The 26,262-nt window shown below is 41.7% G+C and overlaps 1 protein-coding gene across 1 annotated transcript in view; it reads left to right on the top strand.

The window, feature by feature from the left end:
• Positions 1-26,262, top strand: part of nmbr (neuromedin B receptor) — a 66,864-nt gene that overhangs the window by 12,595 nt on the left and 28,007 nt on the right. Inside the window, exons 2-3 of the mRNA XM_046061303.1 lie at positions 12,257-12,398; positions 14,418-14,633. Coding sequence (XP_045917259.1) covers positions 12,257-12,398; positions 14,418-14,633 — 358 coding nt within the window. The remainder of the gene's footprint in view (positions 1-12,256; positions 12,399-14,417; positions 14,634-26,262) is intronic.

The following is a 26,262-nucleotide window of genomic DNA, read 5'->3' as shown; positions in this document are numbered from 1 at the left end:
GGAAGTGACCAACTGACATGCAGTGAACTATACAAATTAACAGAAATTATTAAGAGAACCCGGCAGTTAATAAATGACTTTGTTGAATGAGCCAGCAGATTAAAGGGCACTCGTGGCCTTTTGTTGTTTAATTGCTCTGCAGTATGTTGTGTTGGGCGGTATGGCTCTCATGGCCTATGTGGAAAGACGTAAGATGGGGAGATCACACCTCTCCGCCCTTCTACATACCTTCGTGGAACAGCGCTGGCCCTACGGTCGAGGAGGAAAAGGCTGTGCCAGGAAAACTCTACTTGTTGAGCAGGCCAAACCGGACTACAGGACTTGGATTCCAGAGTTCATGCTGATGAGCGATGACTGGATGCTGGACAAGCCTGGGCCTCAAACTCTTCTGGGCGGTGGAGTGTAGTGGAGTTTTTCTTTTTTCAGTGGCTTCCCAGACCAGAGCTCCCGCAGATAGGAATGGGTGTCTCCTTGCAGATGGCTTCCTCTGCTTTATATTGCTGATGCTGTGAGTCCATGATGCAGTCGACCTGGGACTTGACATGTTATTGAAAAGGAGAGTAGAGATTAGTCAGACTTGAAGCTTAGCAAACTGAAGTATTTGATCTACTAGATCCACACCTAAAGTTGTGCTTTAAATATCCACATCCTGGTAAAAACACTAGCAATGGACATGTATGGCTGCATACATCATAAAAGTTGCTCTTGCTAAGCAGTGAACACCAAATCTCTAGGTTTTGCAAATTGACAGTTCGTGTGAGTGCTGTAAAAACAAACCCACTAGGAGGCGATAATATCTCAGGCAAAGTCTGCTCTTCTTTGATGTTATTCCCTGTTTTTGACCAAGTCCCTTTTCCATAAATGTTGACTGTCTGATGAGGTTCCTGTGTCCTGCTTGAAATCTGACTTTTTGGCGACCAGGCGGACTCTAAAGTCCTTAAAACGTGTTTTTATGTGAACATAAAAAATGTTATTGGGCTTTAGTTTACATAACTGATACTGTCACTCCTCTTGGGAGGAACGTCTCCTGAATTCAGATGGCTAAATGAATGAGTAGTTTTAATTTCCTAGCCCTGCTGTGTCACGTGAGTGGAAGCTGTAGCACTCAAAAGCACCGCTGGGTCTCCTGTTCCCTCTTGTTTACCAACAGGCAGCGTCGTCGTCCGTCTAAAATGTTGTGATATCAGCTTGTTATCGGGAAACTCATTTCCTGATCACACAGCTGCGGGCAGCGATCTGGCTGTGTGTCTGAACTTGATGGCCTTTAATGAGCCCCTAATGAGACTAAGGGCCACTAACGACCCCATAACGGCCCCTAACTTGCCTGAAGGTCCATGACGAGCGTAATGAGCCCTAATGGATAATTAGCATAATGATTGGAGTGGCTACTGGAACCCCAATCACTTCCTATCAACATGATGCACACAAACTCTCTGTTTAGCCAAATATGTCCACAAACACGTCAGCTGACGGCGGCTGGGTGGCCCTCTGTGATGAGGTGGTAAAACAGTGACAGTAAAACAGGGGGATGAATCGTCTCCCCATTAACTAAGTAAATCGTTAAAGCACACACACGCACAGCCTATAGAAATCTATTTACACATGATCCATCAGGGGAGCTACTGTCTTGTTGTTCCCCCGTAGTTTTTCTGGTGATGAAATGTTTCTCATTGTTGGTGAATAATTAAAAAAACAAAACACCTCTTCATTTCGGGTTAAAATGTGTTGTAACAGATTGTAACGGGTATTTATTATCGATTTTTTTTTTTGTAATGCATTATAATATATATATATAAATATAATTTAGGAGTGACCCCGAATAGTCGAAGATTCGATGCTTCGATGGGCGGAGCCTGATTTCACTGTCAATCTCATAGTTGAAGCTTTGCAGCGAAACAAGGATCATGCCATTTTTGGTGATATGGGGTTGCTCAACATCTGATTTTACATAGAACTATCTTTTTTCCCCAGCCTATTACAATAAACATTTCAAGGTTTAATGCTGTAAATAAACATTTTTTAAAAAAAGCTTTTAATAAATGTTTTTAAAGTGCGTGAATAAATCCAAAATTATTAAGAACAGGGGGCCGGTGCGCATGTGTAGGCGTAGCTTGTATGTGTAGCCCCAGCCTCACCGCTGTTGTGCCGAGTTGTCCGCACCTCACGGGACGTTCGGATCATTTCTCACCACTGATGAACCACACAAAGAATATTATATCTTCTTTTTAAATAGTACTTGAAATAGACCCGGGAGGAACCGCGACAGGCACGCAGTTGCTCATGATCAACAATGAGCCTCAGTTGAGCTGGAAATTTACATTGTAAGTTCCAGAGACTCATGAATAGAGACTGAAGCTTCAGGATTAAAGGTGACCATGAATGTGTGAACCAAATTGTATGGTACCGTTGAGACATTCCACTTAAAAACGCAAATGTCAACTTCATGGCAGCTCTAGAGGAAACGTCAAAAGCATCAGGTTTCATCGTCTGGTAACCTTGAGCAAAACCTCCCGGTGATTAGTTGTTGAGATATTTCAGTCTGGGTTGGGGTATTAGGGTAGATGCAAAATTGGCAGTCCACAGTTTGTCAGACCTACAACCGACATACCTTACAACCACCTCACAAGTGCACCATTACTGTTTTCAAAAGACAGACAGGTAGGCTCTAGGGTCAGCATCAATATCTAATCAAAGGACGTAGGAGTCCTTCTGTCTGCCAAATCTACTTTAGTTTTTGTGATGTATTTCTGAGAGACTGACTCTTAGATCATCAAGTTTATGAGCAACCAGTTCTGCACCGGGATCAGAGGTCGCATCCTCTCGAGAACAGAGGGAACAAAGTATTCCTGCAGCCCTGCAGGACGGGTTTGTGTCACGGAGAATTGGCAGGAAAAGAAATCAAAGGCAGAGTTGGAAAAGAAGAAAGGATTTCTTCCCAGCTTTGTTTGTGGAATTGATTTTTCTTTCAGCTTTCTGCCACTAAAGCAGTGACAGCAGGAGTCCTGATGGAGAAGAGAATCTGATCCTCTGCTTTTCGGAGTGATGGCGAAGCCTAAAAACACCTGACAAAGGGCTGTAATAGCCTAAGATGGCTTTTTCTGAAAGGGTGGTCAGAAGATATCAAAGATGTTATCAGATGGAAAGAAACCGAAGCAAACAGCAAAGATGTAAAGTCGAGAAGTGGAATGAGTAAAAGAGGTGATTAAACTGTGAAACGAAGTGATTGAATGAAGTTTGTCCTGTCACAGTCTGGAAAAAACTCCTTAAAGCCAATGAGGAAAAAATATAGTTTTCCTTCATGACTGTACCGTGAATTTCCTTCATCTTAGAAAAACATTTGTTGCTTTTCTGACAAAATACCATCTTGATTAACGTTTGTCTTGATCTTTTTTCTCTTGTCCCGATTTCAGAGTTCCTTTGTTTTTTGTTATATCCAAACAAAAAACAGAAAAGGCAGAAAGTAAACCCAGAAAAGCTTTAGTATTCACCACAAGGCCGCTCCACTAGGACACGGTGCCATCTTTCAGTCTCTGTGTCTACAGGTTGATTCATGACTCACCAGCCTGGGGGTCGCTGTCAGAACGGCCTCAGAGTCAAGACAATTACCTTCTCCACATGCTGAGAGCGTTGTCTGCATTCACAGCTGCAATTATGACTCGGGGACAAAGCCTTTCTTTAAAAAAATAAAGTTTTTAGGTTTGCAACAGATCGGTAGCTGCGGTAGATTTGGATGCTGGTGGATTACGAAGCCTTTAAATGGAACATGGAGCCAAGTGAAAAAGCATCAGCTGCAGGTGAGTTCCATGATGTGTGGGACAAAACACAGCCTCAGGTGTATCAGTGAATGGAGCCGTTTTAGCGACTGTGGCTACTGAGCTTAGTTATTTGGGTCATGTCCCAGGAAGCTTTGCTGAAGCACCAGGGGGTTCAGTTCCTCACGTAAAGCCACCTCAAAGATGGGAATGAGGAAGAAGCAAGTGTTCTTTATTCACTTTAATACTTTTTGAGCCCTTTAGTTAGCCTTGAAAGTGTTTAATCAGCCAGCTTTAGTTCATCAGCCGATCACAGATAGCTGATGTGTTTGTCTTATAGCAGGACTGCCTGTTTTGGATGTTACCCGTGCTTGAAGTTGGCCGGTTTGCTCCGGTAAGCAGTACCGGCACCTCAGCGTTTCACTCTATGGGGCATTTTCTTGCGTACCGGGACTTCTCCCAAGCTGCCAGTCCTCTCCATATCAGGTTCTCTGGGCGCTACGCGACGGTAATAACTTTACATTGTGCCTCTAATTCATCCAGGGACAAACACCAGTGGTGGCACAGCTGGCAGGCAGGTGTTGGTCTCACCGTTGGGAGCAGTTGTGGTTAAGTGTCTTGCTCAAGGACACTTCTAAACTTTGAAGCCTGTATATCATTATAGCGCTGTAAAACCTCTTTGTGAAGGGGTTGGTGGTCGTTTGTACAGTGACAGTGACACCAACATCCATGGTGTATGGCAATCTTTTCAGACCTTAACCCAGGACCTCAACCTTTTTTTTTTATTTAACAAACAGATACAGTATGACAGTGGCGTCTGACTCTCCGCCAGAAAACTATCAAGCGTATTTATAGCTAATAACTGCTGCTGCACTGTGACTGTATTTTTAAGCTAAGATTGTCCTTCGCGCCCATAACTAACCTCTCACTCAGGTGACAGAACGTGACCAGAAAGCTCAACAGGACATTCAAACCTCCCTCCTACTCTGTACCTGCTGTGATTCACGATCATACCAAAACTCAAGTACACACCCAATAATTTCAATCCTCAGCACCAATTTCAGCCTCAACAGATTAAACTGAGTTTGGCTCAAACAGTCTCCTCAGCACTTCTGAGACAGATTTATCCTAACAGCAGCAGCTGGCATGAAAGGAGAACCCACTTTTTTATGAAAATGGTATTTCAGCCACACAATTTTCAGTTGTGTTTTGATGTTCCTGCTGAGCATTTTAACTTTAACACCTCTCATCAAATATGTTTTGGCGACAGAGGGACTTTGCTCTGCTAGCAGCACAGCCTGGCAAAGATTGTGATGGTCAGTCTGTCAATCCCAACACATTTTGGTACAGAGAAAGATTTTACAACCACTGGTCAGATTGCCCCCAAATTTCCTCTAGATATTCACGGTCCCAGAGAATCCAGATGCTTTGGTCTAGTGCCAATACTTTAGCCACAAGATACTGAAATATTAAATTTAGTGTGGGAGGGCAAGTTCCTGGAGTGTCAGCGCTTGTCCACAGGAAATATTAAATAGTAATTCTACAAACACATTCCTGCTCCCCAGAGGACGTGAGCTTTCTTCTAAAACCTTAGATTAACTCTGTGGAGCCGACGTTTAAAAAGTCATGAATGGAGTTCAGGAAAAATATGACTGAAGGATGAATCTTATTATACCGACTGTGTAGCAACATGTCAGCAGCAGCAGCTTCGGTCCCTATCAGCATTACAGCTGAGCACTCAGTTCTCAGTGCATATTCACTGTAGTTACACACTTTAGTCCTAAAAAAAAAGATTTCTTGCCACAGCAACAAGCCAAATTTGTCTCCTAGAAATTACAACCATGTGCTGTGAATTTGCAATAGCAAAGTCATTTGAAAGAAACGGAACGGTGCCTGAATGACGATCTTTGTCAACATAATGAAGATTTGTAAAATGTTCATGCTGAATTTATCTACAAAATAGTGACTGATAATATATCTGGTTTGTTTTCCCTCAATATCTGCTTTTGCAGTACCTTATCTTGGAGCAACTATAGCATTATTCATATTTGTTATAGCTACCTTCAGACACTCTCTGAACTCAGATGTAAGAACTCAAGCAAGACTGTGTGTGTGTGTGTTTGAATGTGGAGACTGAAAGCCTGACAGCTCAGCCTGTAACAAGGCTCAGTATAGTTTGCCAACAGCACCGGCTTACAGCTTTTCCCCACTCTACCATTGGATCTGCTCTGTGCGTGTGAAGAAGAATACTGTAAAGCCGTGCATGTGGGTCGCAACTTCCTGATGCGGGAGTGTGTAACTGAATGAATGTGAAGCAGTAGGTGCAGAAAACATTTAAGCAGGTATGAATCCACCAGGTGTGATAAACAGAAGGTTTCAGGAAGGTGACGCTTTTCAGTCTTTTTTTTTTTGTTGTTGCTTAAATACGCAAGACAAGATAAATGCTCAAGGTTCTGACTTTGTGTTTCAGCAAGAGCCATTTATAAAGTTAATGCTTATTTAGTCAGTAGAAGCTGGACTGGTGGACTGACCACAAGCACGTTCTCTTATATTTAATATACTTATACTTAGGATCATTTCCGGCGGTGTGCTGATGTTTGATTCATAAAAAATACTGAGCATAAATACTGTTGCAAATTAGGGTTTAGTCTGGAATAGCCATGGACCAAAAGAGAAAAGCAAACTTGTAACGTGTAACACCTGGCAGACTGAATATTGGGTTGACGCAAAGCTAAACGCTTAGCTTGGGAGTGGTCATTTGTGTCACATTGTTCATCAAGCAAATGCAAAGTTCACCACAGGATTGGGCGCTTAAGTGTGCCAAATTACAGTACTTAGGCCCCGCCCACACTACTGCGTTTTGGTTTGCACCTCCCGTCCAGACTAAAACGGTGAAAACGAAGACCTAAAACAGAAACGCTGCCGACTCCGTTTTTTGTTTTAAAACTCAAAAACGGAAGACTTTAGAAACGATGACGCAGACGCTCACGCTCGGCTCTCTGATTGGGTCTCATAAGTCACGCCAAGCAGAAACACGATGCTACTGACAGAGTTTTTGACACATGTCGCCGTGTTTACTTTGCGGCGACTCCCAGTCTGTTTTCCGCCGCCACAGTCTCTTGAACTTGACATTCAGTAACAGTCCCAGCTCGTTATTGGTCCATGCAAAATAAACTCTGGTGCGCTTCTTCGTCTGCAGTACTTTATTCTTTCGCCAAATCTTCTGTAACAACGGAGTAGACCGTCTGCCATGTCCAGCGTACGTGAACGGCCACTAGATGTGCGTTTTCAGTCGTTTTAACGTAGACGGAGATCAACTCTGATACGCAGCTAAACGGAGCTGTGGACGGAGATCGGATTCCTTTCACGGAGTAGTGTGGATGTGGCCTTAGAGATATGATAATTATGTCAAAGGAAGGTTTTACTAATAAGTACTGACAGGTGGTTTCTGTGTTTATGCTTAAAATCAGAATCTGTTTTTTGTAAGCGGAGGCCTAAGATGTGCTTTGTGTGTCTGTCATTCAGGATGTCTAACGAACACAAATTGAAATTTAGTCACAAACAGAAGAGGAATTAAAAGGGAATGAAATTAGGTAGTGTCAGTTCAGTCTTCTTAACGGTCTCATAATTACAAATCCTTGTTTTCCTAGAAATTACATTTATATAGAAGACTACTTTGTTCTACTAAAGATGTTCTGAGGTAAACATACTGTAATCACTGGAAGGATCTTGTTCAGTGGGAATGTTTTCTCCTGATACGCTTCCTCATTAAGTTGATAAAAAAGGGTAATCCGGATGACATTAAGTTTCTCTCGACAGATATTTGCTGTTGCTATTTAGTGGTTTATAATTGTAATTTCTGGCTGACAGTTTTGAATTATGAGATGTGTGTCTAATAATTACAATATAAGGATCCCATAATTAAGAGCTTTTTCTTGCACTTAGGAGCTTGGAAATCAGCATTTTGAGATAAATAAACCAGCAGTAAGTGAGACAGTGTCCAGGTGTTGTTCAGGTGTTCTTTGGGTAATGCAGTAGGGAACCTGCTCTCACAGTCAATGTAACGTTAGACAACAACTAAATTAAAGCGATTTAAAGTTTAGCAAGTCCTGTCTGTAAACACAGGAGAGAGAAAAACAGGGCCTCAGTCCTGCTCCAGCGTTGAGAGGGTTGCAAATAAGGAAGTGGAGCAGTGGGTTTTTTTATTTGAAGGGCACACTCCATTACTCTGAACATTTGGACAGATGCAGACCGATGATACTGACCCTGGAGCTGAGGTACACAATGCAGCTTTTCTGTGAAAGAATATATCCTGAGGGACTGTCCCAGAAGGTTATCCTCCCCACTGTTTACTGGTGTTGTGACTGCGTGGGTGTTGTTGTTTAGGGGACATTTAGTTTTAGCGTTTTTCCTGGTTTGCCCAACATCAGTGTTAGACTTCACTAATGCTCTGCTGTCTAAATGAGATAGAGTGTTCCTCTACCCAAGTGGGGACCTCCTGTTGGCATAATGCATTCCCTAACTCCTCATCCTAACCTTAACCATCACAACTACATGCCTGGCCCTAACCCTAATTCCAACTCTAACCCTACATCCGAGTCTTAACCCTCAAACAGTTCTTCAAACTTATGAGCTCAAACATTTTGGTGCCAACAATGCTGTCAGACCACACATGTATTGTGTGATCCGGGTTTCTGGACCCCACGAATATACTTAAACAATCCCCACACACACATTTTAATCCTCAAATAAAAACATTACATTTTTTTATTTAATAAACATGGTGTCACATGTTTAACTATCACGTGTGGATGTATTTGGCTGTCACTGCACTGCACAATCCTCTAAACTATGATGGGTTAAATGTAGAGAACAAATGTGACAATGTTATTCTTATTATCATCATTTGTTATTTTAATCGATAAAAATGGAAAAAAATAAATAAAAATACTTGCACATTCCTGCCAGCTGTGTTTCCAGGCCTTCTCCAACATCAGCTCCAGACTGTCCACATAGTCACCCTTCCTACTACCTGAAAAACACCTGCATCGCTGAGTGTTGTGCCAAAACGTACTGCCTGGGGACAAAATGTCAAATGTATAGCTTCTACATCACGTAAATAATCAACCAATCATAACATCAATGAAACATGAAGTGAGAAACAGCACACGATGATGGGCGGGAGAGGACAGAGAGAGAATGAATGAAATCCAACCTCGCTGTGAACCGTCTCTGTCAATAAATCCAGCAGGAAGAGAACGACTAGTTTAATTTTAAAAAGATGTGAAAGGATGAGTAATCAAACGGAACACAAGTGCACAATATCCTGACGGAGATACAAGGTCAAGTCATGACACCAGCTCTGGAAACAGTCAGTTACATAAACACAGTTAAACATCCTGACAGTCTAATACAAGCAGCGAGCTGAAAGAGGGCTCGACATCACATTTACAAATGATGCTGGAGTAAATAATCAGCCTTTCCTTTGCAACATGCGCACATATAGGCTAGATAGAAGAAGCGTCTCACTGAGATTAACTCTCTTTTCCTTCTCCTGGCCCAGACAGCAGCAGCACACGGAACATAAAACAGGAAGGTTACACAAAGTGACATTATATCAGATCATTTTCAAGGAGTGTAGAATCAGATATGCGATTGATTAAAATAAATCAACCCGTCCTTGTACCTAAACGACAAAATAGTTCGACTGTTAGTGACTCCTGAAACAACATACGACTGTTGGAAAGTAACGGCCCAGCGACAGTCGTACTGGACCTCAAGTTTGTCACGCAAGTCTTGTTCAGCAGTTTGGTTAGGCTTTAGCAGAGACATTTTATTGAGGAGACACTTTAAGAATCCTCAGTACAACTCTATAGGGAAATCCCTCAACACCAAAGATCGGAAAACATATTTTAGCCAATCGTGTGGCTCCACTAAGGTAAGGGTCTATTACACATGCGTCATTACTACCGTGCATGTGTAGCAGAAATCTAACCTGTGGGGAAAAACGCTTTTTAAATATTATTTTGGGACAAAGTCAGCAAACTTGTTTAGCGATTTTACTGCTGATTCTATAAATGCAGTTTTTATGACAAGACAAACTGCAGTTAGCAAGTCCAAAATGACATTGGCAACTCTGGTCCGAGCAGGACTGGCGACTCTCTGGTTCCCAGCCTAATTCTTACAGACTGCTGCCCCAAACCCCATGACTGTGAAAGTTCTCAGTCATCCAGGTCAGAGTTATATCCAAGGCAGCTTCAAATCAAGGACAACTGGACTTTTTTGAAGATACTTGAAGACGTTTCACCTCTAATCCAAGAGGCTTGTTCAGTTCTGACTGACTGGCAGGGAGTCTAAGCCATTTAACCTCAGAGGGGTCATTATCAAGGAGATGGATACCTCTTGGTTCGTTAGCGTTGGCATGTAAATTGGCATTCTGAGTAGCCTGACAAGAAAACACTAAATGCCTTAGACATGTAGTGACTCCTGTAAATAAATGTAGGGAAAATGAATGAAAAAGAGTTCAGCCTTTCTGAACAGTTGCAACACATTCTCACTCCCGACTCGTCACATATTGAGCTTCACACAACAGTTAGCAACAATAAATATGCAACATCCAGTTAGACTTTCAAAATAAAACGCTAGCGTTTCGAAACGGCACGTTATTAAAGTCGTGAAGCGTTGCAGTTTGGTTAGGTTTACGCACAAAACTACTTGGTTAAGGTTAAGAAAAGATCGTGTTTGGGTTTGGATAACTACATACGTCAGTTAACACCCAACTTAACTTATGTCACTTGCATAACTTACACAATTTACGTTGTCATGACCAGGTTCAAAGACCATGACAAAAAGTGGGAAAAGACAACGCCTCAAAGAGCAAGGTTTATTGTAACATGAGAGAACCAAAATAACGCTTAAATTGTGAGATGGGTTAGTCAGCTAAATCAGTAATGTCATTGTGTTACCCGATCCGGGAGGGACCACTGCAATCAGCTCCTCTACCAGAAAAACCCATCACCATTGCAGTAGTGACAAACATACACAGTCAAGCCACACAGGGGCGTCACAACGCAACTTAAATAAAAATATTTAATGTTTTTGTCTCACACAGGACACGAACCCTGGTCTCCTGGTTCAAAGTCCGGGTTCTGGCCATTCATCCATTCATCCACCCCAACCACCTCCTGTTCTGTTAAACATCATATACCTGCCTTTACCATCAAAAACTGACACTACAGGGCTCCCCACTACGACGCTATAGGGACGCCCCGTGCATTACAAACTGACGCCGATGGGTCTTGACCTTGCGAGAACCGGTTGTAGTGAATGCCCTTTTGGCTACGAACAAACCCTTTCCTCATTTTAATTTTTCATTCTAAATGCAACAATCTAACATGTGAGATATAAACCTGAGCCAGCTGCATCAACAGGCGGCTGTTACTCACTGCTATGAATCCTACACTCTGTCCCCGTCCAGCTAATTGGCTCTTTCTAATGAGGACTCTAAAATGCAGCTCAATGATTACACATAACAAATAATTACTATTTGAGTGACAAAGCGCTATTGTTTCCTCCCTTTGTCCTGCAGTCTGCAGCCACAGCCGTGAGATGGCTGCCAGAGTTTCATTAACTCCCAAAGAGCCTGGAGCCACTAATGCTGTCAACAAAAAGTATATGATTGGTAGATGATTTATATTTGTTTTCCGCCCAGAAAACTCTAAAGGGGACGACAGGCTCGTTTCATGTTTTTATGTCAATTAATGTGCATATCTACAGCAGCAGCCTTTTAATGTCTAATTTAATCTCTTTGTTCACAGATCCGTGTTGAAATACAGCCAAAATATTTCAGTGTGTTTGCTGCAGAATAATAAAAAGTGTGGGGTTGTGATAGGAAGTTTGTTGAACACTGCGCTCCCTCAGCATCACAGGGAGAAGGAGTTCCTTCTGGTAGCTTAGGGAGCTGAAAGGTCACAGGTAGTAGATAATGAGGGTTCAGTGTTGCTGGTGCACTCCGCAGCAATGCACCATGGGAAGTGACCTGCCCTGTAGGAGCAGCTGTACCCTCCAGAACTGCTGCAAGGTGTTTCACCTGAGTGTGTTTGTGCTTTTGAGGATGTGCTTCAGAAGATGGATCAGTGTGTTCATGGACTGTAAGACCAGGCAGTTGTCATGTGAAAACAACAGCAGATATTAATACCCAGCAAAGAGGCTGACAGGAACACTGAGTTTAGATGAGACAGTATTGTTCTGATATCTGATGATCATGTTCTATCCATAAAAACCTAGCAAGTCAAAAACCGGTGGAGACTCACTGACGGAACAGGATGGTCTTTGGTCAATATAAAGGCCGGGTCACACCAGCCTTTAATCAGTTCATGTTAATCGACTCAATCCGTGGATCCACCCATCACTAAATCTGTGTGAATTTTTGGTGTCGATTTCGACTTTTGCGACATTAACATGGAAATTTGCCACCTTGACGTTTCTCTCCCTGTCTCCATCAGGTACAAGGCGATAGTGAACCCGATGGACATCCAGACGTCCAGTGCTGTCTTCTGGACGTGTCTGAAGGCTGTTTCTATCTGGCTGCTGTCCGTCCTGTTGGCTGTTCCTGAGGCCATTTTCTCACAAGTTGTCTCCATGCAGGTAAAATAAAGACACTGGAAATACAACAAACACTTCTGAAATACTACAACAACAACCACCATACCTACAATAATGAAGTAACGCCCCCATACAAACGTTTTCTTCATGAGGATTGGTCTCTAACCCCGGCCCCACATCTACCCTTAACCATCCATAAGTCAAATGGCACTTAAGGGCGGCACTTTGATATTATCATATATAATATTTCAGTGGAATTATGATACAATCGTGTTGTGCAGGGGTGTGACGAGAACTCGTGCCACGAGATATCGCAAGATCAAATCAGATTAAAAAGCTTGCGAGACTCGCGCATATTACATGTTTCACACATCGTCAAGCCACACATTCATTTTTTCATGCAGTGAAATACAAATGTATAACTGATAAGATTAAACTCACAGAGCGAAATCAACTTCGCCCAGCTGTTAGACACCAGCAGAACCTGCTCACGCTGTGAGTCCAGACTTTTTCATATACAGTCAGTGGTCCAGACAGAGTGCAGGAGACAAAGCTGGAGTAACGACCCCCCCCCCACCACCACATGTTTAGTTTACTTGGTAAATTTGCTTAATTCCTGGATTCCTGTGGGATGATGATTATATTTTTTGATCGAGAGAACACAGACATGTTGGAGAGATTCTGAATGTGCAGAAAGTTTTGACCATGAGCAGAAAATCTGCTGAAACACAGGAGCTATTAAAGTCCAGGAGTTTAGGGTGCAAACTATGGGGGAGCCCCTACAAGCATGATTTGTGATATTTTGGGGAGGTCTCTAAAATATTGACAGCATGATTTATTGCCATTAATCTCTATATTTCTCTATCATCATGGATCCGTGCGTAAAACCAGGAGTGTCAGACTTCATTCAGCCAGAGGGAACGATCACCGACCGTACGCAGCAGGCCGGTCGCTCTGCGATCTCCTGTCCCTGGTCCGCCTCGCTCCCTCTCCGGTACGGGTTGTGCCGCTAGTACGACCGACACGCTGTGAACGGTTTGTGATCGTTCCCTCTGGCTGGATGAATATTATGCATGATGATCCGTGCACTACTGCAGCTGGGTGCTCTCCGCAGCGCCACCCAACTTTCTAAATTCTTCCCTCTCAGGGGATAAAGAAAGGTCAGGTCACAAACACAACCGCAGCGTGTGAAGCGTAATTGTAGCAAAATGGCTACATATGATTATAATATAATAAGACAAACATGCTGCAGCTATTAATGATTCAGCAGTAAGAATCACAGTCTGGTGACGACGGGTTGATCTAACATTTATGAACTTTGATCTACTAAGATGAATGTATATTTTGTGATATAGTGCACTGGTGGTGTATCAATATTCCATTCATCCATCCATCGTCAACCGCTTATCCTGCGTACAGGGTCGCGGGGGGGCTGGAGCCAATCCCAGCTGACATCGGGCGCAAGGCGGGGTCCACCCTGGACAGGTCGCCAGTCCATCGCAGGGCTGTATCAATATTATCAATATTAATTAATTAACAGAATTTTGGTTTTAGTCTTTTTAAATCAATTAATGGGAGAGTTGTTGTCAAAATAATGTGTACTGTGACACAGCCATCTAGCAAACAGCAGGATTTGGCTGTAACCACATGATCTGATCCTGACCTTCTGAGCGTTCAGACTAAATGTGTGCTGTTCATCACTTACTGCTGAAGGCTCACCGTCTCAGTGGGGCTTCCCTCCAGACAAACGCTCCCCTGACAGCCGTAAACTCTTTCAGAGTCAGATTTCTGAATGAGCTTCCATCTGTTTTATGATCGTTACTGATGTGTTGGCTGTTCTCTCCTTTACGCTCCTTTTCTCCTTCACTTTTCTCTCTACTTCTGCTCCTTCTTCTCATCTCTTCTTCCCTTTGCTCCTCTTCTGTTTGCTTTCTCTGTGTTCTCTATCATCATTGCTGTTTTCTTCTAAATCACTCTCATCTCCTTGTCTCCTCCCCTCTGCTCTCCACTCCTGGTCTCCTTTTCTTTTCTCATCTCCTCCCCTCTGCTCTCCCCTCTCAGGGTCACAGGGACAACACTAACGTCACCTTTGTGAACTGCGTGCCCTACCCGCTGTCCAATCAGATGCATCCCAAGATTCACTCTGTGATGATCTTCCTGGTTTACTTCCTGATCCCTCTGGCCATCATCTCGGTGTATTACTACCACATCGCCCGCACGCTTATCAAGAGCGCCCATGACATGCCGGGGGAGGTCAGCGAACACACCAAGAGACAGGTGACAGATGAATGAATGAATGAATGAGCTCTTTGTCACATGAGATTCTGAAGGCACTTTGTGGAGAACATTGCTTGCGTATGAGGCTTTATAACGCTAACAGCGTTTATATGTTTTGTCAAAATCGATTTTCTTAAGCGATCAGATCAGATCAACAAACCATCCTTCTGCAAAATGACGTGTGTGTTTGTTTACAGCAGTTTATGATACCTGAGGTTCTCTCGTGGCAATAATGTCTCACAAAGAGCGTTGAAAAAAGAAACTGACAAACTACTTTGTTTATTTTTGTTTATTATTATTAGCGAAGATTTTAATGAATCTTCCTGGGGTCCAGAGCTGACACACTTTACATAACTCATTACATTAAAGTCAGTGGTGTATAAAGATCACAGAGAGCCGTGGCGTGTTTCCTCTCAGTGTCTTCTCTTGTTGGATTAATCTCATGTAGCCTTGTTATTCTGGCTTTTCCGGTTAAGTTAGCGAGACAATCAGCTGATCAGTAATTGGCAATAAAACGTTAGCTAAACTTTTACTGCTCTGGTAGAAATGTAGTTGGATTAACTTCATGTAGTTCAGCGCTCTGTTACGGCTTTGTGACGTGGACAGAAATGTGCCGTTACCTTCCTGAGACAAACAGATGATGAATATTATTGGCAGTAAAACGGTAACCGCAGGGAAGCTCAGATCAGCAGCTGGAAAACATGTATTTCTTTTTACTGCTAATGGTGATATATAACAAGACCGCGTGCATATCAAGTGACCAATAATAAATACTTTCAGAATTAGAAATTTTTTTTTTTAATAGTGCCTCACCACTGTGCACACAACTGTGTAATTTGTACTTTCACATTACTACAAGCTGAAATTATGGCTGTCAGTACGACTTTGTGTTTCTGTTGTATTTTTAAATATTTAAAAATAACATTTTGGTAAGATTTGCAGATTGCTTATCTAATTAATTAAACACAGCCAGATCCTCACCAATGCCTTTGTAAACTTCATGTATTATGTGGTTTATAATGGACTGTGGTGCAGAAACAGTGAGGCTTACATTGTCCTGGTATCTGTCAGTGGCCGTACTTGATGCACTAGATGTGACAGTGTTTCTGAGATGTGAGATGTCATTTACTTTGGTATGTCAGTCCAGATGAGCAAACCCTTCCAAGTTGTAAAATACTGTATTACAGGAGTGTGAGACATCATGTAGCACTTCATTTCTTCATGTGGCTGTTGTTTATTAATGAACAAGTAACAATAATATTCATAAAAAACATTTGTTTTTACTGTAGCTATACAACTCGCTCGGATGCCACCACTAGATGCCACTAAAAGTTACACACTGAACCTTTAACGTGCATTAATAAAACCACCTCATTGTGACTGAACATGAATCTACATCAATAAAAAAAAAAAAACTGCATTTATTATTTAAAACATTCATGTACAGTTCCAGTCACCACTGAACATACAGATTAGGTGGAATATTTATTGAAATAATCAAAAGAATGAGAGTTCATATAAAACGGAGCACGAATAGTGAGAAACTGTCAGAGTTATGCTTCCTACTGTTAAGCGGGTCATCTACGTACCAAAAGATGTCTCTTCATATTCTTTTTGAGAGATAATTTATTTTGTATTATATTTGGGTGTAAATTAGTTAAACTGTTAGTCCTTAGGCCGGTTACCAAAATATGAGCATCACCGGCCAATCTGTTGTGTTCCTGTAGTCGACTATTTATTGGAATAAAAATGTTCTGTGAGTTAATGGAGCAGCCATGTTTCAGGAAATCCTTTGCTCAGCGGTGAGCCATGAGAGGCTGGAGTGTAACTTTTCAGCACAGACAGAGCTGCCCAGAACCAGTCTTGCAGCTCTGTTTTGTGCGACTTGTAAATTTGGTTTAAAGAATGGAGATTATAAAATCTGATCTGCAGCATTATTAAAGCAAGACAAGGCCACATTTCAACAAGGTAATCCAAAGTGCTTTACATAAAAGCAACAGGGAAATATAACAAAAAAAGTTTTAAAAGAGTTCACTGGCAGTTTCACTGAAAATCTAAAAACAAAGAAAAAGAAAACAGGGCAGTGAAAGTTATCAATCTACAGCTTTAAATTTGATCCCGTGGTAAAAAGAAAAGTCTTCAGTCTGGAATTAAAAGAACTGAGAGTTTCAGCAGACCTGCAGTTTTCTGGGAGTTTGTTCCAGATATACGGAGCATAAAAACTAAACACTGCTTCTCCTTGTTTAGATTTGACTCTGGGGACAGAAAGCAGACCTGATCCAGACGACCTGAGAGGTCTGGAAAGATCAGAAATGTATTTTGGCCCTAAACCGTTCAGTGCAGTACTTTGAAATCAATCCTCTGACAGACAGGTGTAAAGACCTCAGAACTGGAGTGATGTGATCCACCTTTTTGGTCTTAGTGAGGACTTTTTTGGACGTAGTCGAGTCGACTGAAGACAAATGCATGGATAGTTTTTTCCAGGTCCTGCTGAGACATAAGTCCTTTAATCCTTGATATATTCTTCAGGTGATAGTAGGCTGACTTTGTAATTGTCTTAATGTGGCTGCTTAAATTCAGGTCCATGACTACACCAAGATTTCTGGCTTGATTTGTGGTTCTTAACATTACTGACTGAAGCTGAGCGCTGACTTTCCATCATTCTTCCTTCGCTCCAAAAGCAGCACATGTGGTTACCACTGTTTTATGTTATACAGTATTACAGACCACTGAGTTCAGATGGAACAACTGAGGGCAGCAAACATGTCCAAAATAAAACAGAACAACAACTGGTGTATCAGTTGATTAATTCATTTATCACTAAGTAACCATGAACCATTTATTAATCACAGAGGGTTTAACAAAACTTTATTCAAGACCCTCTATCCTTAGACTGTGTTCAGATGAGGAAAAATATAATAAAGAAGACTGTTAACAACGTTGTCTGACACTCGCATGATCGTGTGCCTGCCCCAGCTTTTGGCTTCTTACTTGCATGATTTCTTTCCTGCCACGTAAATCCGAGAAAGGCGAGCTCCATCACCCAACGTTCACTAAATAGATATTCACTAGCATGGACCACACCATCAAGAGATCTCTTTAAATGATTTATTGATGAACAAAAAGAATGTGCGTTTCACTTTTCACCATAAATGGATTAAAAAATAGGTTTCATATGAAAATATAAAAAATCCAAATCACCCATCAATACACGTTAACGCATTCTCAATCTGTAACGATCTTTTCAAATCCAAAATTAACAGACTGTAAGTGCAACGGACCATTTGAATGAGTTGGCCCTGAACCTGCTGCAAGATATATTACCCTGTGAGAAAACCGGGCTGCTGTTAGTCTCTCAGAGAGTAACAAGATTATAGATAAAGGCTGTTCGAGGACTATGTAGACTCCAGAACGTCGGAGTTAGCCTGAGTTTAGGATCTAAAGGGCTGCATAAGAATTAGTTTACAGGAGTTATTCACTCAAACTTGATATTCATTTTTAAAAAGTAAATGCACCGGTGAATTAATAAGGAGGACAGAGAGAAAGGGCAAAATAAAACCAAAAGACGGTAAGTGCAGTCTGGCATTTCTAACACTTCCAAAAGAGATAAACAGTCTGAAAGTTTACTTTAATGGGGATCAACTGGGACGTGATGCTTTTTGCACCCACACCTCCTACTCCCACGGCTGCCTCGGTAAATATCTCAGCCGTGAGGGAGGTTTGGTGGAGGACTGTGTCAGCCGGAGTGAGTAATCACTTCACACCAGTTTGATCTTCACAGACGGAGGAGAGGTCAGAGGGAGAGGGGAGCTGAATTATTAAAGACCAAACTGCAGCAGGTCAGATCAGGTGCATGTGATCCATGATGGAGTGGCAGGGCCGGGAATTACTGCCACAGCCGAAGGGATTACCACGATAATAACCATTGTTAATGATTTAGTATGATACAGTCCTACAGCGCTAAGTCAGTACAACAGAGGTGGGGGGGGAGGGGGGGGGGGTGCTCGCCTGGCGGCTAGTGTGGCGCGCCCTCAAAAACACCCTACCGAACGTTAGAGACCCTCCAGGCAGTGGACATAAAGTTGTTAAGTGATGTAGAGACAGCTCTTTCTCCGGGTTACTCTGCTTCTGATTGGCTAGTAGTCCTTACCTATGCACCGCGCATGTCCAACAAAGATTGAATAGAAGTGAGATGCTTCACTCCATAGCTAAAACAGGGTGAAAATAGGAGCTGCAGTATGACAAATATATTTATATGTTTTTTTTTAATAAAACCATGTAAACCGGTCCTGGTATGAACCTGAGAATGAGCAGAATATGACCTCTTTAAGACTGGACTTGTTTCCAACGGCTGGAGACTTGATTTGGACTTGTTTCAACTGACCAGTAAGTTTTTTTCAAAAATAGTTAAGACTTGAACTTGGACCTATTTTAAAAGCCCAGTGACTTTGAAATGTTTTGCAACTGGACTCTAAATTACTTGGAGTTGAAAATGAATTGAGACATGAACTAGACTTGCCCTGGTGGTTGTTGCATGTAAGTTAGGGTAAAAACTTGTTGTTATAAGTTGTTATTTTTCATACTCTGTGTGGAGCCCATTAACTGAAGGCGTCAACCTAAAACACATAAATACAGGCATTTCAGCGACATAAAGATCAGAGTTCTGCTGCAGCCCTGTGCGTCTGAGGGGCCACTTTGCAGTGAAGTTGACCTCGACACACTCAGGGTTAATGGAGAGTCGCTGACTAACAAACAGTGAATCAACATGTGACGCTGAGTGCTGAGAGAGGAGGATCATCAGAGACGCTCACTGAAACGTGAAACACACACTCTGATGGGCGGAAGCATTCGTTTTATGCTGCAGCTGTACATAGATAACACCCTCATTTTGGTCTGCTCTTATCATTTACAAGCAGTCATCAGTCGGGCATGAGGATCAGAAGCAAAAACTACTTGAGAGAGACCCAAAATATTCCTGAGTCTGTGATGATCATTTCTAGGAAACTGTCCCGGTGAGAAGTTGATTCATAAATTCATTTACACAACAGAACCATCACATTGACTTTGTGAAGAAATAAAGCAACCCCTTGCCTCCGATGATCTCGAGTATAAGCTACATATCTACATATCTACATATGTTTGTGGTCTAGGCCGCTAAATTCTAATTACAGGGAAATCTAGATGCTGCAGCATACAATCGTATTTTACATAATAGAGCCCTTCCAACTTTGTTGCAACAGGAAGACTTTTATTTACAGCTTTTAATGCCCTTGTTCTCAAATTCTTTTTTTCCCCAGGAAGTTTTCTGGAAATAACAGCCTGTTCTCATTCCCAGAGCATCAAATACCTACACTTTGTCACTTTCTTTAGTGTCTGGTACCAACACACATGGCACTTATTTGCATAGTCATAAGAACTGGAGGAAGAAGCCCTTTAGTGCCTTTGTTTAACACTAAAAGAACTACTATAAATAACAGAAAAGTCAGAGTAAGGAGGTGGTTGGGGTGGACCCCAGGAGGCCAGTGTTTGTTTCCTGTGTGAAATAAAAATCAACACCGACTGTTTTTGGCCCTATGTAGATACGTAACTTATTTAACTTAAGTACCACAATTATTTACTTTTCCGATACTAAACCAAGTAGTACCTAAACCTCTGCAAACGGTGCCGTTTCACACCGTTAGCCACTGTTTTGAAGTCTAACCACAATCTACTACATACATTACCAAAAGTTTTGGGTCACCTTTGCACAATGCAGACAGGCAAGTACCTTTCTACTGGCAACCGCCAAACCCAGACTCACAGTGTGATTCGTCAGTCCAGAGAACACGTCTCCACCGCTCTAGTGTCCAGTGGCGACCACTGCATCCGACGCTTTGCATTGCACTTGGTGATGCAAGGCGCCTCAGCATGAGCTGACCCAGCTCTGGGATTTTATGTGGCTGACCACTTCATGGCTGAGTTTCTGTTGTTCCCAATCGCTTCCACTTTGTAATAATACCACTAACAGTTGATCGTGGAATATTTTGTAGTGAGGAAATTTCACGAATGGACTTATTGCACAGGTGGCAACCTATCACGCTTGAATTCACTGAGCTCCTGAGAGCGACCCATTCTTTCACAACCAAGTGGCCATGGAAGTGATTGGAACACCTGAATTCACTGATTGAAGGCTCACCAGGACATTAAAAAGCAACTCCAAGGGATCTTGACCAAGTGTTCGTATGTGATGCTCTGGGGTGAGAACAGGTTGGAAAGAAACAGCTCAACAGATAAATGGCTGCATAGGTCGATTATGCAGCAGCTTATTACGACTCATATTTACATTTTGTTAGGCCACAACCTCTAGAGCCAGAAGAAGTCGGGTGATGTAGTATAAAGAGCAACAAAGTCCATGTAAGGAGGTGGTGAGGTGGATGTATGTGTCCTATGTGGAAGATAAGTTAAATAACGTTTTGTAGATGACTTATGTCATGTGACTTGCGTAATGTACTTATTTTAACCCAAACCATGATCTTTTCCTAACCGTAACCAGGTGTTTTTTTTAGCTTAAACCAAACTAAACGTCACGTGACATAACGCACTAAAGGTCCGGCACGCCTGTTGCTGGACTGGTACCTGCCAACGCTCGTACGTGTCATTTTGAGGAATGGTCATACATGTAGTTATACTTCCAATGGTCATATATGTCGTTTAGGGACACTTGATAATCAACCTATTTTGTTGTCTGGGTATGAGGATGTGTTGAAAGAACCATAATTGCACTTGACTGGTCACCGGGACAGAAAACCTGCATGTATAGAATCAGCAGTAAAATCTGATAAAATCTCTGGATGACTTTGCCCTAAAATAAGATTTCAAAAGCGATTTTCCCCACCGGTTATACTTCTATGCATGGTAGAAGTGACGCATGTGTACTGGACCCTTCCGTCAGTGGAACCCCACGATTGGTTGAAATACGTTTCCCGCCTCGGCTGTTAAAAGCAAAAGATTGGCTTTCTAACTGGAGGGGCGGGATAACCACCGTCTATGGCGTTATGGGCTTTCCCCATAGATTGTATTGAGGATACCGAAAGTGGCGGGTTTCCTCTTAAAACGTCTCTGGCTGAATATGCAAACATTTGTGATTTGTCGACAGGCGAGCATACAATGCAAGAATGAAGAAAATTTCATTAAATTATTAGGAAACTGAGCCAACACGAGCCAGTCCTGATCACCAACACTAATGTTGGACCTCACTGATGCTCTGGTGTCTGAATGGGAGCGAATCCCTGCAGCTGGTTCAACATCTGGTGGAAAGACTGTTACCGGTAGAGTGAACGCTGATAGAGCAGCACACTAACGAAGATGGTCGAACATGGCGGTAACCTGTCCAACAAATACTGTAACATTTTTAACATTAAAAATCTCCCTCCTCACTTCCTCCCTCTGTGTCTCGGTCCATCTCGTCAAATCGTGTGTGAAATTCCTCTCACTGCAGTTAAATCCATCTGTGCTGCCTTGTGGGCGGGGGCGGGGGTGATGATGCTATCAGTGCTTTGTTAAATGGGAAAAGCTTCACATCTATAGGATGTTAGGAGCCAATTGCTACATTAACTGCAGACGCCCACATCAATACCAAACACGCTTACCATCTTATCTGAGAGCAAAAGCTAATTCATTATGTTCCCAGAGATAAGAAATAGATTAGAGGACACACAAACAGCAGCTGCACGCACACACACACACACACACCAGAGTAGTGATGCTACATGTCAGACCACATTATCTATAGTCAGAGGATGCCTTCACGAAGACGTTCACAGAAATAAATAAGAAATACTTTACCTCAGAAGTACTATTTAAAGTAAACAAGACGAAAGGTAAGCTAAGACTTTACTAAGACTTCTCCTACAAACTCAGAGAAACAGAATTACTTTAGACACAAACATTAAGGGATAGAAACGCTACTACAAAAGAAAAACACAAATTAGCCAAATCACTGGAATATAAAGCAAGAAGTTAAGATTGTCTAGTAAAATGTGAATGAAATGAAAATAGGTCCCTCCAAATATCACTGAGTGCGGACATTTATACATTAAATAGTCTGTAGTTTGTTGATGCTGAAGAGATTAAAAAAAGTTTGTGACAATAAGAAGAGCAAGTTATCTAACAAATTCCTTACTTCCCAGTACAGTATTATGGAAATTTAACAATAATATGTCGCAAGAAGGTGAGAGTGATTTGTTGAGAGATGTTCCATGACAGTTTGTCATCAATGAATAAATTGATTGCTGATTAATATAATTGTGTCATCTTAATAATAATAATAAGAAATTTGACCACGACCTTTGAAAAACACAATTTGATTTATTCAATTAAAGGCGGCGACTTGTTTATTTTAAACCTTTTCTTCAGACATGATCACGACACAGTAATGTGAAATGATGAGAGTTGGAAGATCAATGAAAATAGCAGTGGTCCATGAATAGAACCTGCATGGTTTTTAGATGGTTTTACATCGATTATCACACAATGACTGCTGATAAGGTAGCAGGACGCAGGAGACTGGGCCCAAATGCAGATAACGGATACAGATACAGTTGAGTTTTTAATTAAAAAAATAAACACAGCAGGCCGGTGATATGAGGAAAAACTGGGGAAGCAGTCCAAGAAGCAAACAAATCCAGAGAGCAGGTAAGAACTGAAATCCACAATCAGGTGGCTCAAAATCACTAGAAATGAACAAACCAGGACACACAAGGAAGAGGGAAAAGACTAAATAACTGGTGGGACAGTACATTTTCTAAGTACTGTTAGTACTGTACTTTGAGGTACCTGTACTTTACTTGAGTATTTCCTTTTCGTGGCGAGGGAGATATTGTACTTTTTACTTCACTACATTTATCTGACCGCTTCAGGTACTTTACAAATTAAGGTTTTTACTCACAAAACACATGAGGAGTTTATAAAATATGATGTTTTGTTATACATTAAACTAAGTTTAAAGACGTACAGCTAAAACGATTAGTCAGTTGACAGAAAACGAACTGGTCATTTTTCATGCAGAAACATTGGATTGGTTGAATGCAGCTTTAATAATGTTGAGGTTTAGGACTGTTGGTCGGACAAGACTGGGTATTGTCAGAATTTTAACAAACAATTAATCGATTAATGAATTAATTATTAATTTCAGCAAATTAATTCATGTTGAAAATAATAGTTCAAAATGAGCTCCAGTTTCAACTGTAAAATCCTGCTTTTACATTAAAGCATGAGGACTAATAATTAGAATCACATGGGACATTTTTCCGCATTGACCTACTTTTACTTTTAATACTTATGTACATTTTCCTGATTATACAGTGGATATAAAAAAATAAAAGTCTACACACCCCTGTTAAAATGCCAGGTTCTTGATTCCAGGTGATGTAAAATAACGAGACAAAGATAAATCACGTCAGAACTTTTTCCACCTTTAATGTGAACAATTGCATTGAAAAACAAACTGAAATCTTCAAGGTGGAAAAATGACAAATAAAAACCTTACAATAAGTGTGCACACCCTCTTATAACTGGGGATGTGGCTGTGTTCAGAATTAACCAATCACATTCAAACTCAGGTTAACTACAAGTCATTACACACCTGCCGTCATTTAAAGTGACTCTGATTAATCACAAATAAAGTTCAGCTGTTCTAGGAGGATTTTCTTTGTTGCCTCTCAGGCCCTTTCTACATGAACACGGGTATTTTAATTTAACCGTGAGTTTTTGTACGGGGGTTCGGCCGTTTGTACACAGGGAAACTCAGTATCAGGTCACTGAAACCGAACATTTTTCCAGAGGGTTAGCAAGTCGGAACTTGCTAAAATAAAAACTAAAATAAGTTGGAACTTGCTAACCGGATTTTCACGGGAGACTCCTGTTTTTTATTGTCCTCTCACGGGTCGAATTTCTCCCAAATTACGACAAGTGTTCTCAACTTTCTGTCATTTTCATTACGGCTTCTAATCCCTAGCATCTCTCTGTCCACTGTGTCCGCACGGACAAGTAGCATGTACATAACTCAGAAGAGAGCTCGCGGTCCGGTGGATTTCAGGTGTAAGAAAGGGAATTTGTGAGCAAATGACAGCAAGGTACAGAAGAAAGAGAGACATGTGTATTAATGGCTTGTTGTGGAGTTATTTCGTTCACCGCGGCTCTGTCTACAGCAGAACAGCTGCTCTAGAGTGACGTCAAAGTCGCATCAATTCAGTGGTCAGACTCAGGCCGCATTTAAAAAGATCTGATCTGTATCGGATTTGGACCACATATGGAAGTGGCCCAAATCCGAACTGGAAAAGATCAGATTCCATGTGACTTGGCCTGTTTACACTGTCATAAAAAATTCACTTTGGCCTGCAGTTTGAACGCAGCCTTTGATGTAAACAGACCCTCAAACCATTTCAACACACTGCCTTTTAAATCGTAGCCACATAATTTAGTAAGCAAACGTTGAACTTTCGAAATCTGTAGATGAAGAGTATTTTTTTCAAAAAGGACAGGTGAGTAGAGGGCAATCTGAGGGTTAATACTTGGGTTTTAGGCGTAGTGTTAGAATTAGATTAAGGTCAGGGGTAGAGTTGGACTCCTAATTGTTATGGTAAGGGTCTAGGGAATGCATTAAGTCAGTCCCCATGAACACAGTGACAAATGGACTAATGTAAGTGTGTGTGTGCTGTAATGAAAAGAACAAAAATGACTTTGAAGTCTACTAAATAAAACACTCACAGCATCGCTCCTTGCTTCCAGACAGAAGGATGTACTTAACCGCGATGAGATGAATTAGATGAGCCACATTACAGTGATAGTGAAAGAGAGACGGAGGAGGATTTCTAACGTTCAGCAGATGTTGGAGGTTAAATGCAGCTGAATTTTCTTTTCTTTTTTTTTTTTTACCCAAGAGCTGAAATGAACTCTTCAGGTTTGCAGCTATCAATATTAAAGGCTGGTGGAGAAACTAAACGCCTGCAGCAGATCCTCTGGAAAATTAAAGCATTTACCTGTGAGGTGTTATAACGGAGCAGACATCCAGAGAAGTGTTACTGGTGATATGGAAGCCCGGCAAAAAGTGCTTCCAGAGATAAACTGGAGCTCTAAAAAAGCTCTAGAAAGACAACAGTAAGAAAAGGCAACTGATGAAAAGATCAGATTCCATGTGACAAAAATGGTCTTGTTACATTGTCAAGGGTCCAGACGATCCAATCCAGTAAAAACCTTTAGTCCAAAACACACTATTCATCAATAAATCCCCAGCAGACACGGCTCGTATGTCATAACCGTAATAAGTCCGATTTGAATGTAAACAACTACGATAGCTTGTATTCAAAGTCACCGCTGAACTCTGACCTTTTGAGTGACACCAAACCACATGACCGCCCTGTAAGGAAGGGCCAGCCCCTATTATTTTCATGGGTAGGCCGAGCCAGTTGCAACCAGTTGTGCCGATGACTGGCACTTCATGTAGCCAATAACATATCCACCTTTAAGTAGGAAGTTCATGATCTACCAGCAAAAAAACCAAGGGGGTAAGCCACAGTTGAAACAGTGAAGCCCACCAAAGCCTGCACGGACGGTTCCATGTAGGCCCAAAACCCTGGGACATCCCGTTGCA

This window comes from Micropterus dolomieu, linkage group LG10 (assembly GCF_021292245.1).
Source record: "Micropterus dolomieu isolate WLL.071019.BEF.003 ecotype Adirondacks linkage group LG10, ASM2129224v1, whole genome shotgun sequence".
In the NCBI taxonomy this organism is placed as follows: Eukaryota; Metazoa; Chordata; class Actinopteri; order Centrarchiformes; family Centrarchidae; genus Micropterus; species Micropterus dolomieu.
This window is presented reverse-complemented; position numbering and strand designations above follow the sequence as displayed.